The following is a 17,303-nucleotide window of genomic DNA, read 5'->3' on the forward strand; positions in this document are numbered from 1 at the left end:
GATTACAAATGCATGACAGACCTGTAGTGTAGACAGGTCCCAACTGCGTCTCCGTTTCACACCCTGCTCTAAGTTTAGTCACAGCCGCCATGTCTTTTCCCCCACGTCCCTTAACCCCACGTCACTGCAGAAGAGAGATTTTCTGGTAGCCAGCTGGCTCTCCTGCATGTGGATGTCGTTCCAAAAGATGTGCTCTCTTTATGCCCGAGGGGCCGGAGCCTCCTACTGGAAACGCTCTCAGGAGTCCAGGTTCGAGGACGTCTCTGGGGAGCCTCTTCTTAGGAACAAAACCAGGGTGGCACGATGATGGAGGCGTCTCTCTCCCAGAGCTGGGAGCCAGGGACAGGGGAAGCTCCCAGCCAGGCTGTGCATCGAGGATCCCATTTCTCCCCCAAGAGACCCACACGCCCCAAGGAGTAAATGGCTCTTACCTCCATGAGAGAGCAGGGTCTCCCATCTAAGCCTCTCTGACACCCAGCATTGCTTGCTTGGATGGGACGAAGTGACCTGTCCCCACTGCTCCCTGACGTGGCTCAGCTGCAGGCTGTGCCCGTCTGGGAGGCTGTGCCAGATCCCAGGGCCTGGCAGACAGCTGGGAATGAGGCTCCGATTCATTTCACACCCAGAGACCCCATAGAAGGGCCAAGGGGAGAATAAAGGGCAGAAGGTGAAGCTAGCCCTGAGCCTCTGTCCCACCCCCACCTCCTCAAAAGTGGAGCTTTCCGAGCTTCAGTGGGGCTAGGGGTGGGGCCTGACACAACGGCCTTTCTGCACCATATGGGGCAGGCAGAGCTCTGCCTGGGCGCAGGGGGAATGGGATGGGGGTAGATCAAGGAAAGGGGGGAGGGGAATGGGTGTGAGGGAAAGAGCTCCTGTCCCAGATGAAGGAATTTGGGAGCAGAGGAAAGGACCCTGCTCCACAGAGAGGGGAGAGGGTTTCTGTGAGTGCCAGGGGGCTCCATTTCCCCTTCCACTAGCTCCCCATTTACAGAGAGCCAGAGCAGTACCTGCAGCAGAGAGCGGGAGTTGCTGGTGGCCTCAGAGGCACAGGCCCTGCAGCGCCTCGGGCACCTGGCGCAAGTGCCGCATGATACGGAGCTGGCGCATCACATTGGCCGTGACCTCCTCCTGCTGCAAGGGAACGAGAACCTGTCTGAGACTCAGACGCCTCCGAGGAATCGGGGAGATTAACGGCCCCTGGAACCAGCAGCATTTCCACCCAGCCCCTGCCCACCTCTGAGGGATGGATTCCCCCTCCTGACCCCCAGTTTGGAGTCTTGTTGTCCTTCCTAGTGACCTCCAGTGGCAACCCCCCTCCTTGTACGGGGAGTTCCTGCCACGTCCCCCTCAGTGCCCCTGACAGCTGTTCCACCTCCAATCCACAGCTCAAGTTCTCAGACCCCTCTCCTCCAGCCCCACCCAGGTTGGGTAGGGAGGGGACTGTAGCGGGGGGGGCAGGAGGGATTCTGGCAGCAGTGAAGTGGGATGTGGGGAGGTTGAGACCTTTCCCCAAGTCACCCCAGCCATGAATGCTGAAGCCGCAGGATGGCAGCCCTGGTGAATGGGACGGATCAGCAGCCCCTGCTGACTGAATCCTCCTGTTCTCTCCAGCAGGGCCGGCTTTAGGAAGGGCGGGGCCCAATTCGAACATTTTTGGCGGGGCCCCCGCAGGGATGACTAACAAAAAAAATAATGTAAAAAAAAGCCTTTCATTTCTTCCATGTATTATTTACTTTCTATAACTATATAAATAATAAAATTATATATTATGTACATTGCATCATATATGCTGTTGATCGGTTATTAATGAGCTCCGCTTCACGTGTGTGGGTCCCCGCCACTCCCTGGGGGTGTACTAGGGTGACCAGATGTCCTGATTTTATAGGGACGGTCCCGATTTTTGGGTCTTTTTCTTATAGGATCCTATTATCCCCCACCCCCTGTCCCGATTTTTCACACTTGCTGTCTGGTCACCCTAGTGGTGTGCACATGTGTGGGTCCCAGCTGCTCCCTGCCCCCCTCATTGAAGCAGGTGTGCAGGGTTACTGCCCTGGGAACTGCAGGGCACCAGTGGACATGGGACTAGCTGGAGGCAGGGCAGGGGCTCACTGGAGGTAGGGTCTGGCTGCAGGCAGGGCAAGGGGTGCGGGGCTGGCTGGAGACAGGGGTGTGTGGGGCTGGCTGGCTTTGGGCAGGGCCGTAGGGGGGTGCGGCAGGGGTTGCCTGGAGACAGGGCAGGGGGTGCGGCAGAGGCTGGCTGTGGGCAGGGGGTGCAGGGCTGGCTGCAGGCAGGGCAGGGGGGCGGGGCTGGTGCGGGCAGAACACGGGGGGCGGGGCTGGAGGTAGGGCAGGGGTGCAGCAGGGGCTGGCTGCGGACAGGGGGTGCAGGGCTGGCTGGAGACGGGGCTGGCTGCGGGCAGGGCAGGGGGTGCGGGGCTGGTGCGAGGATGGGGTGCAGCAGAGGCAGCTGGAGCCCCGGCCCTTTAAATAGCCCCCGAGTCCCCCGCTAACCCAGGGCTTGGGGGCTAATTAAAGGGCCCAGGGCTCCCCTGCTTCTACCGCCCCGGCCCTTTAAATAGCCGTGGGAGCCCTGGGGAAGCAGCGGGGCTCCAATGGCTATTTAAAGGGCCGTGGCGGTAGAGGCAGCGGGAGCCCCGGACTTTTTAAATAGCCCCCGCAGCCCTACCCCAGGGCTCCAGCAGTGGGGGTCTGGTGGCAATTTAAAGGGTCTGGGGCTCCGGCCCCTCCTGGGAGCCCTAGGTCCTTTAAATTGCCCCCTGGGGAAGCCGGGCCACCCTGGTACAGCGCACCGGCTCTTGCCGGTACACCGTACCGGGGCTTGGGCCCCGATTCAGGGGAATTGGTTGAATTGGCCTAAAGCCGGCCCTGGTGGGGGTATGGCCACGGAGCCACAGGGAGGGGAACCCTGAGGTGTGGGCGCTGGGTGGGTACTGGGAGTTCCTCCTGAAGGGACGGGGGTTGGCCAAGGTCACTCAGCCCCGGGGTGTGGGAGGGGGACTGGCCAGGGGCACTCAGAGCCCCAGGAAGTGGCGGGGGCTGAGGGGAGGGACTGGCCAGGGGCACTCAGAGCTCGGTGGGGCTGTCCGGGGGGGCACTCACAGCCCCAGGAGGTGGGTGGGGGAGGGGCACACAGGATTTCAGGAATTCCCTGGCAGTGAAGAGCTGCTGGCGGCAGGGAGGAGCCAGCCGTGACAATCCCCACTTGGGATCCCTGGCTGGGCTAGTGGCTATGGGGGCCCGTGGCCAAGCTGCAGCGGAAGGTGACCTGAAGGAAATGCCTCGGCCTCGGCCTCCGGCTAGGAAGGGCCTGGGCCAGACAATGACCCACCGCGCAGTGTCCCAGCTCCCTGCCCCACACCTGCGGGGCACGGCCCCTCCTCTGTAGGGAGGTTGGCATGTACCTTAGTGCTGCTTCCTCCATCCCCAAAGGCCTCTCCCAGCCAGTCTCTGGCAACCCCTGCCGTTCAATACGCACATTACCCTGCTGTGACATACCGGGGGGGCGGGACCCCTCGGGGATGGGGGGGCTGTCACACAGCTGGGCAATTTAAGCCGGCTGGGCCGGGGTGACTGTCTCCCTGGAGCTGGGGTCTCAGCCCAGGTGTCTCTTTGCCCTTACCCACAGTCGCCCCCGGGCGAGGTGGGAGCGCCCCACGTTGCGTTCCAGCCCCACATTCGCACCCACAAGTGCTGGTGGGTTCCAATCCCAGCTGAACACGCCCACCCAGCCCTAGTGCGGAGCAGAAGGGCCCAGCGCTGCCCCACAGACCCTCTGGCTCTCCGAGCCCGCTCTTACCCATCACCGCAGCACGTCTGGCCCAGGCTGAACGCTGCTGCTCTGTGCAGAGAGGCTGGCACTTCTCGCTCCTGCCGTACGAGGGGCAGGTGCTGCTACCGACTGCTCCCCCTAACCCCGCCCTGCTGCGCTCTGGGGATGCTGCCCTGCTGTGGAGCTCTCAGGTGTCTTGAACTGGAATTTGTTTGGAGAGAAACTGCTAAGGAGCCTTATCAGCCCCGAGCAGAGAGTACCTGGGAGCCTGCCTGGGTCGGGCGGGTCTGGTACAGCCTCCCCCCAGATAAGGCTCTTCCCTGGACCTGCCACCCATTGGAATCTGGAACGATTCCCTCCGAGGTAACACCCGGGGCAGCCAGGGCAGGGCAGAACTCGGGGCTGATAGTGCCCGGGCCAGGCCAAGGCCCTACCACTCAACCATTATTCCTGCCAATGTGTGACACGAACAAGCCAAATGGGTGACACACGCCTGCAAACAGCTGGGCTTTGGTGCTCCCCCTGCCGTAGCTGACGGGTTCTAACGGGCTGAAGGATGTTCTCTTGCTGGGTGCTTTAAATAAACAAAACTAGAGCTGCACATTCCAGCCCACAGAGGTGCCACTGCCCATCCCCTATGGCCTGCAGACCCCAGAAGTTGTGTTACAAGCCCTACGCAGTCAGGCCCCAGCGGGAGCCACGGGCTCCCAGCACCCTGCATGCTTTGGGCCAGGTCCCTACTGCAGATGCACCCTGCCACCGCCAGCTTCCCCGGGCCCCCGTTTCTCTGCCTGGCCCACAGCTGACCCCCACATGGTCAGGAAAAGCCATCAAGTGCCCCAGACACATTCAGGCTTCTTCTCACCAATGAGTCCCAGAGATGGGGCACCGGCTGATTCATCACCTGCCTGAGAGCAGGCAAACGTGTGAGATTTGTGTGTCCTGGTGACATTAAAGCTCACAGTGTAACGTGCCTCTGCTTGGCAACTCCCTCCCCTCTCGGTCAGAGATGGGTCGCCCTTCCCGGCCCTTTGCGAAGCCCGTCTATATGCGCAGCGTTCGGGGAGGGCTGAGGCAGGAGCGGGGGTGCTTGGCGGAGTCTATTTTGGGAGATTAGGGGTGGCAGAGTTGTGCTTTATTTGCAGTTTTCTTTCTTTCTTCCACTGCCTGGGGCCTGTAGCAGGGAAGGCAGTATCAGATACTAGGGTGGTGGGCACCCTGATCAAAGCCTGGACAGACAGACAGACAGATGTGCTGCAGTTCCGTATTTACCTGGGTTTGGTGGTGGAGTTGAAGGCCAGAGCGCCTAGAGTCTGGGATCGACGTCCTAGCCTGGCTCACGGTTGCAGTCCAGATAACCACAGCAGCCGGTCCTTGGACCGTTCATCTGAGCCTCTCGTGGCATTTGTGCAGAACTCCTCACCCCCAGGAACACCGCCAGGCTCAATAAGGGATCGGATATTTGTGTGCCCAGCCAGAACCTCCAGGGTTGGACGCGTTACTGCTGCATGTCCTGGAAGGGACATTGACCCTCCAGCTCCGGGGCGTTAGCTGGTCTCTGGCTAGGACCTCCCTGTACCTTCCTATGCAGCATCCGGCTGTTGTCAGACACCAGAAGGATCCCAGCTCAGCTGTGGTCTGGCGTTTCCCCTGCTCCTCCTGGGTCAGGGCATTACCCAGCTCTAACTAAAGGGCCTGGGATGGGGCAGATCGTCCCACATCTGTTCCTGTGGGGTTCTCACCCCTTCCGGTGAGAAGGTCACTGGCCCACGTGGACTTTGGGTCACAGCCAGGCTGGCAATTGCCACATCTCTACATGTGCTTTTCTGGGAAAACCCCTTTCCTTGTACGCTTGGGATGCGCTGCCCGACGGGGGAGGTGGCATGTGGGAGGGAAAGTAGCCTGGGCCCAGATGCTGCCAGGAGCTCAGGGTGGGCACTGGGGATCCCGTACTGCTGCCTGCAGTGACAGCCTGACCCCTAGTGGCTGCAGTTCATTGCTGCAGCGTGTGCTGAGAGTGGGAGACAGGCGCACCCAAAGCATGAGGCAGGAGAGGAGAGGAGTCGGGGAAGGGGCAGCCTTTCCCAGCTCTGGTTCTGCTGATCGCTGTGGCTGTCATCCCAGCAGAGGACAAAGTGGCCAGTTTAGTCCCTTTGGGACTTGGTTCATTGCTTACTGGTAAGGGACTTGCGTGAGTCTCACTGCTCCAGCCCAAATTTGAGCTTCTGTTTGCATTGCTCCTTTGTGTCTGTGGCATAATTTTATTCTTTCTTTGCTCTTGTGTTCTGATTAGCTCACGGGCTGAACTCTGGTGCTGTTGACGGGACCAGTATCATTTATCTGAAATATTTATCAGCTACTTCTCTCACTGTTGGAAATTGTCATTGGAATCAACAACACTGGAATTTGTTTTTTCTGTTCTGAAAATGAAACAAGTTATGTTTAAACAAATTTTAAAATATCCAAATATCGGTAAATCATTTCCCATAGTACAGCCGTTGGCTATGAAGTGGTTTTAAATTCAATGTTTAAGACGCAGGACATTTTAACACAGGACATATCAGTATGCAATATTTAAAGAGTGAAAGCTGCATATGGTCAATCATTTAATTTTGCCATAACAAGAAATAACAACTGTTTTGTTACCACAGATATACACAAAAATATAGACTGAATCTTGAATATGTTCCTTTTTTATTTTCCAGAATTTAGACCTTGGGTGCAGAATTGGTAGAATGAAAAGAGATGCAAAAAAATTATGTTAAGAGGAAACAGACACAGTTTAATGAAAGTTAATCATAAAAAGACCCTGCTTGCCCATGTCAAAGTTAGAATCAGGACTCACAATTTTGTCAAGACCACTCTGTTTATTAGCACAGCGCTCTGCTAATACATTCAGATGCATGGGGGCTCACATGCAAGACCCAAACGGTCTTATTTATACAGATAAAAGGGTGCGAACTAAACAAAGGGACAGAGAGAGCAAAATTGTAAAATTTGTATGGGGCACAATATGCATATCCTGTTTCCTATTAACTCTTATCGATCTAAGGCTAATGCTTCACCAATTGCCCTTACGTGGGGCACTTCATTAAGCAGTTAATGTCTGCTTTCCTGCCCCCTGGCTTGCAGCATTTCTCATTTCTACTTAAAGGTACATACAGCATTCTTTAATTCTATTTCTTTAATAGAATTCATTTCACTTTCACAATCCCTCCTTTTGGTCAAGTTTACGCAAAGACCAACAATTACTGGGTTCCACATATTAATCATTCTTTATCTCTTCGTTCATCAGTGATATTTAACATCATCATATTAGCACTCTATTTTGGGGCCATCACCTGGGTGGCATACCTTACACAATTCTGGATGCAAACAGGAGATTAACTGAAAACATACAAAAATCATTAGGATTCCAAACAGGATAGTCAGGGCTCCCTGAAACAACCAGTTTCCTATGCCAGAGACATTGAACAGGTTACTTAGCCACTTCCATAAAGAACTCGGCTCTTCATGGGGAAGATATGCGATTTGTTCTAAGTGACTAGCGCGATCTATTACCTCATTAGTGTAATCAGGTATGAATCATAGAATCATAGAATATCAGGGTTGGAAGGGACCTCAGGAGGTCATCTAGTCCAACCTCCTGCTCAAAGCAGGACCAATTCCCAGCTAAATCATCCCAGCCAGGGCTTTGTCAAGCCTTACCTTAAAAACCTCTAAGGAAGGAGCAACAGAGGGTCCTGTGGCACCTTTGAGATTAACAGAAGTATTGGGAGCATAAGCTTTCGTGGGTAAGAACCTCACTTCTTCAGATGCAAGTAATGGAAATCTCCAGAGGCAGGTATAAATCAGTGTGGAGATAACGAGGTTAGTTCAATCAGGGAGGGTGAGGTGCTCTGCTAGCAGTTGAGGTGTGAACACCAAGGGAGGAGAAACTGCTTCTGTAGTTGGATAGCCATTCACAGGCTTTGTTTAATCCTGATCTGATGGTGTCAAATTTGCAAATGAACTGGAGCTCAGCAGTTTCTCTTTGGAGTCTGGTCCTGAAGTTTTTTTGCTGTAAGATGGCTACCTTTACATCTGCTATTATGTGGCCAGGGAGGTTGAAGTGTTCTCCTACAGGTTTTTGGCGTACGTCAGCAGCAGATGCCAACACCTGACGATATGCAATCAGTTCAGAGAGAACTAGGAGTTTTATGGATCTGTCAACATTTCTTCCACGCCTCGGATATGTACGTGAGCCCGAGATGACTACGGGACAAAGCTGCAGGCTGGACATGGGCGCTTTAGCATGATGTAGCCTGCAACGTATCAAGGAGCAGGTGACCAACTATCCCACCCTGAAATACTAGGATGTGAACGGAGAGACAGCCTGGCAGTGGGATGGGGCTGAAGGCTGAGAGTTTACACAAATCCCCTTTTGCCAGCAGCCGGCTCTCCTACCAGCAGCTCGCGCCCTGCCCCAGCTCAGGGCTCCTGTCCTGCAGCTTCTCTGTTTTCTTTCCAAATTTCCCAGGCTGCCCCACACCATTCGTTCAACCTCCCAGGGTCAGAGTTAATGCTGTGTGTTTGAGTGCCACTCCCCCAGCCAATCAGGATTTTTCAGTGTAGCCTGGGGGGCGGGAGCGCTCTCCCAGCTTCACACCAGAAAGTGTCTACACACCAGCTGGTGGCCCCCAAGGGCCTGCCCTACATGTGGCTGATACCGCGATGCCACAGCTCTTCGCCATCAGCTACGAGAGAGGGGCTGGGATGTGCATCACCGACTTCTTACCCAGAGCATTTATTCTGGCACTTTCCGCTCAGAACCACCTCCATTCCCTGCAGCCTGGCTGGGGGGGGGGGGCGGGAGGAAGGAGAACAGCTGCACTGCACTGCACAGCTGGAAAGGCACCCCCTGGTGGGTGCCCGGGGCAAGGCCCCTCCAGCTAGAAGACCAGCTCTTCACCAGAGGAAGCTGGGTTGGGATCCCTCCCACAGCTCTGCCCCAGGGGCCTTGGCAGGTCTCTGACTTACAACAGGGCTGGATGGGAACTGCAAGGAGACAATCTCCCCAGAGGAAAAGATTCAGTGTTAACGTCCCAGAGACTGGGGAGACCTTGGTGCCTCTGTCGGCGATGGGGCCATCCATGGGCCAGAGTGCCCGGGGCTGGGGAGCTCAGGGACAGGGGGGCAGGTGTATCGGGCTGGGAGGACCCACTGGTGGACATCACACTTCTGAACAGGGGTTCGGGTCCCTTGGGACCGGAATTGGAGGTGGGGTTGGGTGCAGGTGGCACAGTTACACGGCATTGGCTGGGGTTGGCATGAGTTACGCCTTGAGAGGCTTTTGTTGATTTGGTGTCTCTTTAGGGGACAGCTAGATCCTGGTGGGGCCTCAGAGGCCTCCAGGGGGGGGAAGAAAAGCAGCCAGGAGCCACCATTAGACACTCCTGACCGAGGTACACTTGCCCCCCATCTCTTCCTCCCCACATGGAGCCTGCAGCTCTATTTGTGGGGTCAGGGTGGGGTGAATGGCGGCACAGCAAGGAGGCCTGCCTGGGGCCCGTGGGCAGCGGGGAGTGGTGGTTTGGAGGATTAAAACGGGCTGGGGAAGGCATCTCAAAGGAGCTCTGTGCTGGGGCCGGGCTGTGTACGGTGTGATGGGTTCAGACTCTCTGTCTATTTCAGTTTGTCTATTTAGACTGGCAGCCCTTCTGGGTGTGGGCAGCACCCAGCAATGGCCCTGGTCCCGACTGGGCCTCTTGGCGCTACCGTAACCCAAATCAACAGGAATATGAATGGTCCTGCTCGTCAGTCTGTGCCAGCACAAAGCCAGAGGCTATGGCTCCACCCGCCCTGATCGGACCCCGGATGGGCCCGCCCGGGCCTTGTGCAGCATAGACCCAGCTGAGTGGTTTGGCTGGGACCTCATGAACTCGGCCCTCCCTGGACGGGACACGAGGAGGGTCGGCTGGACCCGAGAGCAGCTCGCACAGAACTGAGCAGTGTCATCCCAGCTGGCAATGACCTCACCCAGCTCAGAACTTCTGAGCCGTTTGGATCCAAACAGCCTGATGCCGTTGGGACCAGAACATTCCAGGACGATTTAAACCACAACCGTCTGGTGCCACTTGGATCAAACCCTTGGCTCAGGTCAATCGTGATCCTGTCTCTGCTGCCTGCACTGTGAGATCTGGGGATTTAGCTGAGAATTGGACCAGAACCGCCATCCCTTCCCCATCAGAGACCTGGACCTTCTGGCTGGTGCTGGGACAGAGAATCCAGGAGGTTTCGAGGACTGTGACAGGCACCAGCCTTGGCCCGAGTCCCCAGAGCCAGGACCATGGCGCACAGCCAGGGGCTTCCTGCTGACGCCCCAGAGACTAATCCTGGAGCTGCCCAGGAGGGGTCAGGTGAGCAGGACGTTCCCTGGGGCCACAGGACACTCGGGGGAGAGGCTGGCAGGGGTCCTAGGTCAAGGATGAACTCGAATTCTCTCTCTGCCTGGCCCAGGGAGGTCTCAGAGGGGGAGGGGGAGAGAAACAGAGACTCCACCAGGGCACAGTGGGGGAAACAGACTCCAAGTGGGAAGAGACAGAGCCCTCTAAATGGTTAAATGGAAAAGAGGAACGGGAGACACAGACTCTCCCCCCCCTCCATCCAGCGGTGAAGGAGACATCAGGAAGAGGAGATATCTGGGGGCACGAAATGGCTCTTCCATGTAGAGATGCCATTGCAGAGTCCTGGGCCCTTGGGTTAACGAGCCTAGGCCAGGGGCCTTGGAGATGGGCACAGCCAGGTCTCAGGCTGTTCCTAGTAAGGTCATAGATGTCAGGGCTGGGGCAGACCAATGGGGCAGAGTGTCCATCCCCCCCAATCCAGGGCAGCATCGGCACCGACAGGACGTTGTCTAGGGCTCTGTCCAACCTAGTTTCCAGTGTGCCAAGCGATGGGGCTCTGGCCCATCCTTGGGCACAGCGTGTCAGGTCGCTACCCTGATATTCGTACTCAGGGAGTCCCCTTCCCCACCTCCTCCCCCTGCCCATGCGGGGGGCCCCTTTGAGCCTGGGACACAGGGCTGGGAGCTGGAGGGGAACATGCCGCAGGGGGCGATGGCCGCAGGAGTTGGGCTTTCATTCTGCTTTCAGAGTCGCAGAGATCAGGGGAGTCGCCCCCTCGTCAGGGGGTCTCTGCCAGGAGCCCCGTTCCTGAGGAAACGGCGGAGCAGAGGGTCTCTACCTCTGCAGGCCCCAGGGACCCAAGCCAGCAGACCTCCCCGGCCACATCCGTCACCAGCCACTCCTCTGCCCGCGGTGTGCAGCCTGCAGCCTCCAACCGCCTGTGTGCGCAGCCCCCAGGGGATTCACCCGGCGCCGGCGTGAAGAGAAAGCGCTCGGCACGTGTCAGAGAGGCCGAGGGGGAGGGAGAAGAAAAGACCCTTTTCTACATGCAGGTCAGGGTCGTGAACGGCGTCTCAGTGGCCTGGGAGACGGGGGCTGGCTTTGAAGCCATTAGGAAGCGCCCCCGCATCTTTAAGGCCAATTACATCGGAGGAGAAAGTTTTGCTGGCTCGGACCGGAGCAGCTCCCACACCAGGTCCGACCTGGGGGACGTGGACCCCGAGGCAGAGAGCGACGCTGGGGGACCAGCGGAGGAGGCTCCGCAGCAGCCGATGGGAGCGCCCCCTGAGTGGCTCCTCACCCCCGAGCAGGGCCTGCGCTGCCTGGCCTGCTGCCGAGTCTTCCCCAGCCTGGAGGCCCTGACCCAGCATGTCAAGCAGGGGCTGCGCGAAGGCTTCAGCTGCCGCGTCTACTACCGGGTGCTGGGGCAGCTCAGGGCGGGAGAGCCGCCCCGGAAGAGACGGCGACGTGGGGCCCGGGAGTGCAGCAAGTGTGGGGGAGAGATACGGCGCCCACGCAAGGCTGCCAGATAGGCCTGGCAAGGACACGCCGGGGGAGCCCAGCTGCTGGCTGAGACCGGAGACGACTCTGCCAGCGGGTCCGGGCACACACGCCAGTCGCTGCCCCCGGCTAGGAAGCCCTGCCCGCTGCCTGCTTGCCAGCCAGACCCGATCTCCACGTGAGGCCAGGACAATGAGAACTGGCAGCTCCAGCAGTGCCAGGCCAACGGCATCCCAGCCCAGCGCGCCAGATCCACACCAGGCTCCCCCCCGGGGCCAACAGGCCGAACCGGAGCTGCCAGGCTCCCTCCCCTCCCCCAGCCCGGCCGGAGGAGCAACCTGCAGCTCCCGCAGCAAGGCCCTGCCGGATGCCAGCAGAGCCCCAGACAGCAACGCCGAGCCCCACCCCTCCATAGGGCCGTGGCCGCACCCGACCCAGCCACCAGGGACGGGGAAAGAATTGATGACATCAGCCAGCCTTCTCCCTGCCGGGACCCAGCCTAAAGCCTTGGCCACCACCCAGAGGGCTGGAGGGTCGGTAGCAGAGACACATCCTTAGAGACGCACACGGACTCCGGCCCATCGACGAGAGCCAGGTGATGAGAAGACGTCTCTCTGCAGCATCCCCAGAGACGGACGCACAGGGCGGCAACAACCAACAGCCCCTGAAGCCTGAGCCGTGGCCTCTGCCGCCACGGAGCAAGGAGCTGGGAGCGCGCCCCGCCGGCACAGACATCAGCTAAGTGACTTACTGCAGGGTTCTCGTCGGGGGGGGGAGGGGGCCCTAGGCTCCCGCAGCGACTCAGGGGCTTTTGAGCTAGGGCAGGTAGCTAAAGGGTCTGGGCAGGGGGCTGGAGGTCAGGAAGGCAGATGGGGGCAAGGGCTGGGTGAGAAAAAGGGGGGTGTGGGCGGGGGGCAAGGATGGGAGGAAGGGGGCGTGGGCGGGGGCCACACCTCGACCAGCCACAAGGGAGCTAAAGCTCTTACCTGCATCTTCACTAGGAGCAGGTTTAGCTGACCCACAGTAGATCCACCTGACCTAAACCCCAGCCCGTGTCTTAGTCCAGGCAAAGGGCCGGTGTCCTCCACAGCGCCTGGCCCAGCTCAGTCAGGTGCTAAATTGAGCGAGAGGGACATAAAAATCTGCTAGGCGGCTTTGACATGCTCAGGCTGGCGCTCAGATCCCAGCTGTAAAGCAGGGGAAACATTCTGTGCTCCCAAGTGCACCAAACGCCACAGCCGCCCGCCCGCCCTTCAGCTGAGGGGACGAAAGGCTTTCACCAACATTCATTAATGAAGCTTCACGCCCCTTGGCAGGAGTGGTAGCATCCAGAGCCTTGTGCGGCTGACCGGGAAACTGAGGCACAAAGAGGCAAAATGACTCAACCGAGATCACACAGTGACTCTGGGAATCTGACATTTCTTTGTGCCAGACAAAGGCAGAACCCCTTCCATGCAAAACAGCAGCTAACCTGGGAAGGGAAGCAGCGTGTGTGACCATCAGAGCATCCCCCGTTTAGTTTGGCTACTAAGGAGCACAGCCCTAAAGTCACCATATAACCCCCTGTTCATATGTTACATTCCATGCAGCTTCCATTCTTATCAAGGGCACGAAGCCCTGTCGGAGGCAGTGGGGGCTGCCCGGCAAACCGTGAAGCCGGTAGCGCTCGGGCAGCTGTTTCGTGTGGCTGGGAGGGAGGAGGGGGAATGCAGGGCGCTCAAGGGAGGGGGCGGGGTTGGGGCGGGGGCAGGGCAGGGGAGGGGTGGAGTTGGGGCGGGGAAGGGGCGGAGTTGGGGCGGGGACTTTGCGGGAGGGGCGGGGTTGGAGCAGGGCCGGGGCAGGGAAGGGGCGGAGTTGGGGCGGGGACTTTGCGGGAGGGGTGGGGTTGGAGCAGGGCCGGGGCGGGGCAGGGAAGGGGCGGAGTTGGGGCGGGGACTTTGGGGGACGGGTGGAGTTTGTACAAAGGGGACACTGACCTGCACTGTAAAGCGCTTAGCGATCTATGGAGGAAAAGTGCTATATCACAGCGAGGGATTAGTATTAATTCCTTTTCTCTTCCTCCCCGTTGTGAGCCCCAGCTACTGCCATGAAGACCCCTGTGTTCCAGAAAGAACGTCAACCAGATGCTTCCCGAGTGACCTACTGAGTGTGCCACTTGCCCCCATCCGGCCAGGAGGTAAATATCAGAGTGTGGCCGACCTACCGGGTTGACCAAAACAATCGCTTGCCCTTTATCCACAACCCTGATGATTCTCAGACCCAGTTTTTGGTCTCCACCAACCGTCCCGCTTGGTAGCAGAGTTTTAGTAGCAGAGGCTGTAGTGAGGACTCGCAGGGCTAAGATCATGCTAAAAACACTGTGGAACATTCATAGATCAACCTAAAGGAACAGAGTGCATTGTGGGATATGTTGGCCTTGCCTATCTTTATCATGTGTGCAACTTGCTGGGGGATAGGGTGACCAGACAGCAAATGTGAAACATCGGGACTGACCCTATAAACCTATGTAAGAAAAAGACCCCAAAATTGGGACTGTCCCTATAAAATCGGGACATCTGGTCACCCTACTGGGGGAGGGAGCGGGGGTTGTTTGCAAATTAGCAAATAACCAAACAACAATAGTCACTCCCCGAATTAACGAGGTTTGGCTAGACAGTGACTAAGGGGCAGCTGGCGCTAGGTGCCGCTGTTGGCTAATGGTGATATCTGTAGCAGTGAGACGTTTCTGTACTTCCACAGCGCTGGGCTAGCAAGGACTTGGCCCTGCAGGCAGCAGGCAAGTGGTTTGGCAGAGCTGGGGCAGGGAGGAGGGAGCAGAATTGGACTGGCAGGGGATACTCCAACCTCGCACAGCAGTGCATTGGCAGAGCGGGTGGGAGCTGTGCTGGAGTGGCTGGGAGCGTGGCAGGCCATGCTCATGGTGTATGGACCGGTCCGTGTGGGGGGACCACAGATTGCAATAGCACAAGATGTTGCAGGTCCGATTGAGGTGTGTTGTCAGAGCTGGGGGAGGCAAGTGCCCACAGCAGCAGCCCCGCAGCATCGTGCCTGGGCCCAGGCAGCTCTGTCAGCATCCTGCGTTCAAGAGACCCGATTTCACTCCAAAGAGGAGAGCATTTCCGGAACAAGCGCCTTCGTTCCCAGCCCGCTCACAGTAACTGCCCTGGCCGCATGGCTGCCTGCCATGAGCAGAGTCTGGGTGTGACGCTGCATTTCTTAAGGGAACCTGCCTCACAGCTCTCTCTCTGTTCACAGAGTGACACTCGCACAGGGGAAGGGCCCGGAAGGAAGTCTGCCTTGATACGGTTTGCGTCCAGGTTGCGGGGCAGACACAGCAGGAGCTGACCACATCCTCAGCTTAACACTCCCCATTCTTATAGCACCGCCAGGTCCTTTGTTAAGGTCAGACGTCGGCAGCCGAAAAGGAGCTTCACATCTTCTATCACCAGAATCTCATTCAAACAGGAAAACAACCAAAGGCAGAAGGCCTAGAGGCCAGCCAGGCCTGGGGCCAGTTGTGCTGCGGACTCCAACAGACAGAGCTAGTGTCTTCCTAGATGCCAACCACACATGCCCATGGGCTGAAATCAGAGCACATGGAAAAAGCTAACGTTAGCGTCATATCAAAGCATCACTCCAACTAGTAGAAACATTGTCTACACCCAGTGGTCTCTGGTACCCATTTGTGATACGCTGCATGCACAGAAGGGAAGAAGGGAGGTTAGTTCTGTGGGACAGTGAAGAACAGAGGAGATATGTGGATTTTTTTCATGAATTGTCTATTTGATTGCAATCATGAAATCTGCCACATGGATGCAAGGAGTTAACTCAGTCCTAGGTGGCTTTGTTGTGCGGGGGGTCCTCACAGTGTTTTTGTTTCGTTTTCTTGTTCGGCTGGGCAGCGCTCGAGGGTTTGGGGTTTTTTGTTTTTATGTTGTTGTTGTTGTTTCGGCCGGGCAGCGCGGGGGCGTTTTCGGCGGCACGACACTGGGGGGGTTGGGGCTTTCGGTGGCCCGGCCCAGTGCTCCGGAGGTTTGGGCGGCCTGGCCCGGCCCGGCGCCCCAGGGGTTTGGGCAGCCTGGCGCAACGGTAGGGGGCAGGGGTTTGGGCGGCCCGGCATGGCGCTCAGGGGCGGGCGGGGGTTTGAGCGGCCCGGTGCGGCACCAGGGGGGGGTGCAAGTGTTTGGGCGGCCCGGCGCGGCGCTGGGGGGGGCGCGGGGGTTTCGGCAAACCAGCGAGGTGCTTGGGGGGGACGGGGGTTTGGGCGGCCCGGTGCAACGCTCAGGGGGGTGGGGGGTTGTGCGGCGAGCTGCTCGGGGGGGGCGGGGGGTTGAGCGGCCCGGTGCAGCGGCTGGGGGCGGGGCAGGGGGTTTGGGCAACCCAGAGAGGTGCTCGGGGGGGAGCGGGGGTTTGGCCGGCCCGGCGCAACGCTCGGGGGGAGCGGGGGTTTGTGTGGCGAGCTGCTCGGGTGGGGGCGGGGATTTCGGCGGGCTGACGCTCGGGGGGGCGGGTTTCGGCGGCCCCGCAATCGGGGGGGGGAGTGGGGGTTAAGGCGGCCCGGCGCGGCACTCGGGGGGGTGTTGGGCGGCGTGGCACATGGGGGGGCTGGGTTTGGGCGGCCCAGCACAGTGCTGGGGTCGGGGGTGTTACGACAGGGCGGCGCTCTTCTTTTTTGCCTGGGGCAGCAAAAAAGTTCGAGCCGGCCCTGCCTGAAGCTCACAGAGAAGCAGGGTCTGCAGAGAAAGAGACTGTTAGTGGCCCCAGAAGAGCTGGGGTACGAGGGCTAAGTCGGGCCTACCTAATTCTGGAGGGAAATTGTCTACATGGTCAGTTAGTGCGCAGCAAGTTAGCGTGCTCTAGATTCACACCCGGGCTTGCTGTGCACTAACTCGCCCTGTGGACAAGCCCTGAGAGAGGTGCAGCTCATCCCTGAACCGGGACAGGAACAAACGATCAACTTCCACCCTTTCAGTTTACGGACACTGGGCCAAAATTTTCCATTGCAAGATTTTTCCTGTTGAGAGAAAATGGCCTTTTTGTAGCAAAAAAATCCATTTTCACCTGCACTGTTTGGGGGAGTGTAGCAATGTGGGACTCACCGCTGCGGCACCTCCTGCTGGTCATCTCAGGGAATTACCTCGCCAGCCTCCGGAACGCCCTCTGCAGGCCAGTGATCCCCCTTACCGCTGGCCCCGTGTCCCTCCCAGACCCCGGTGCCCTTTTATCTGGGGTGCTGCCCCCTGGCAATGCCCCCACACTCTGCCTCTGGGTCTCCCCTCTCTGGGGAACCCCCAACCCTCTAATCCCCACCTTGCCTCACTCTGGGCTACTGCCAGTCACCGACTAGCCCCCGCGCCGTGGGGCGGGCTGCAGGGTCAGCCACTCATCATAGGCAAGGTCAGGTCTGGACCTGCTGCCTCTCTCTGCAACCCAGTGCCTCTATGGGGCCTTGGATAGGGTTACCATACGTCCGGTTTTTCCCGGACATGTCCGGTTTTTTGGTAATCAAACCCCCGTCCGGGGGGAATTTCCAAAAAGCCGAACGTGTCCGGGAAAAATACTCCCAGCTTTGCCGGCATCCCTGGCTTACCCTAGAGCAGGCTCCGGCGACTGCTGCTGCTCCCTGA

At 58.4% G+C, this 17,303-nt stretch overlaps 1 protein-coding gene across 1 annotated transcript; it reads left to right on the forward strand.

Annotated features, from left to right (window-relative positions):
* Nucleotides 1-10,118: 10,118 nt before the first annotated feature.
* On the forward strand, nucleotides 10,119-11,708 carry LOC135976638 (protein FAM170B-like). The gene is made up of 2 exons (XM_065573506.1): nucleotides 10,119-10,188; nucleotides 10,924-11,708. The coding sequence occupies exons 1-2, from the start codon at nucleotides 10,119-10,121 to the stop codon at nucleotides 11,706-11,708; spliced, it is 855 nt and encodes a 284-aa protein (XP_065429578.1).
* The last annotated feature ends 5,595 nt before the right edge of the window (nucleotides 11,709-17,303 follow it).

The sequence above is a fragment of the Chrysemys picta genome, chromosome 19, assembly GCF_011386835.1.
Source record: "Chrysemys picta bellii isolate R12L10 chromosome 19, ASM1138683v2, whole genome shotgun sequence".
Taxonomy (NCBI): Eukaryota; Metazoa; Chordata; order Testudines; family Emydidae; genus Chrysemys; species Chrysemys picta.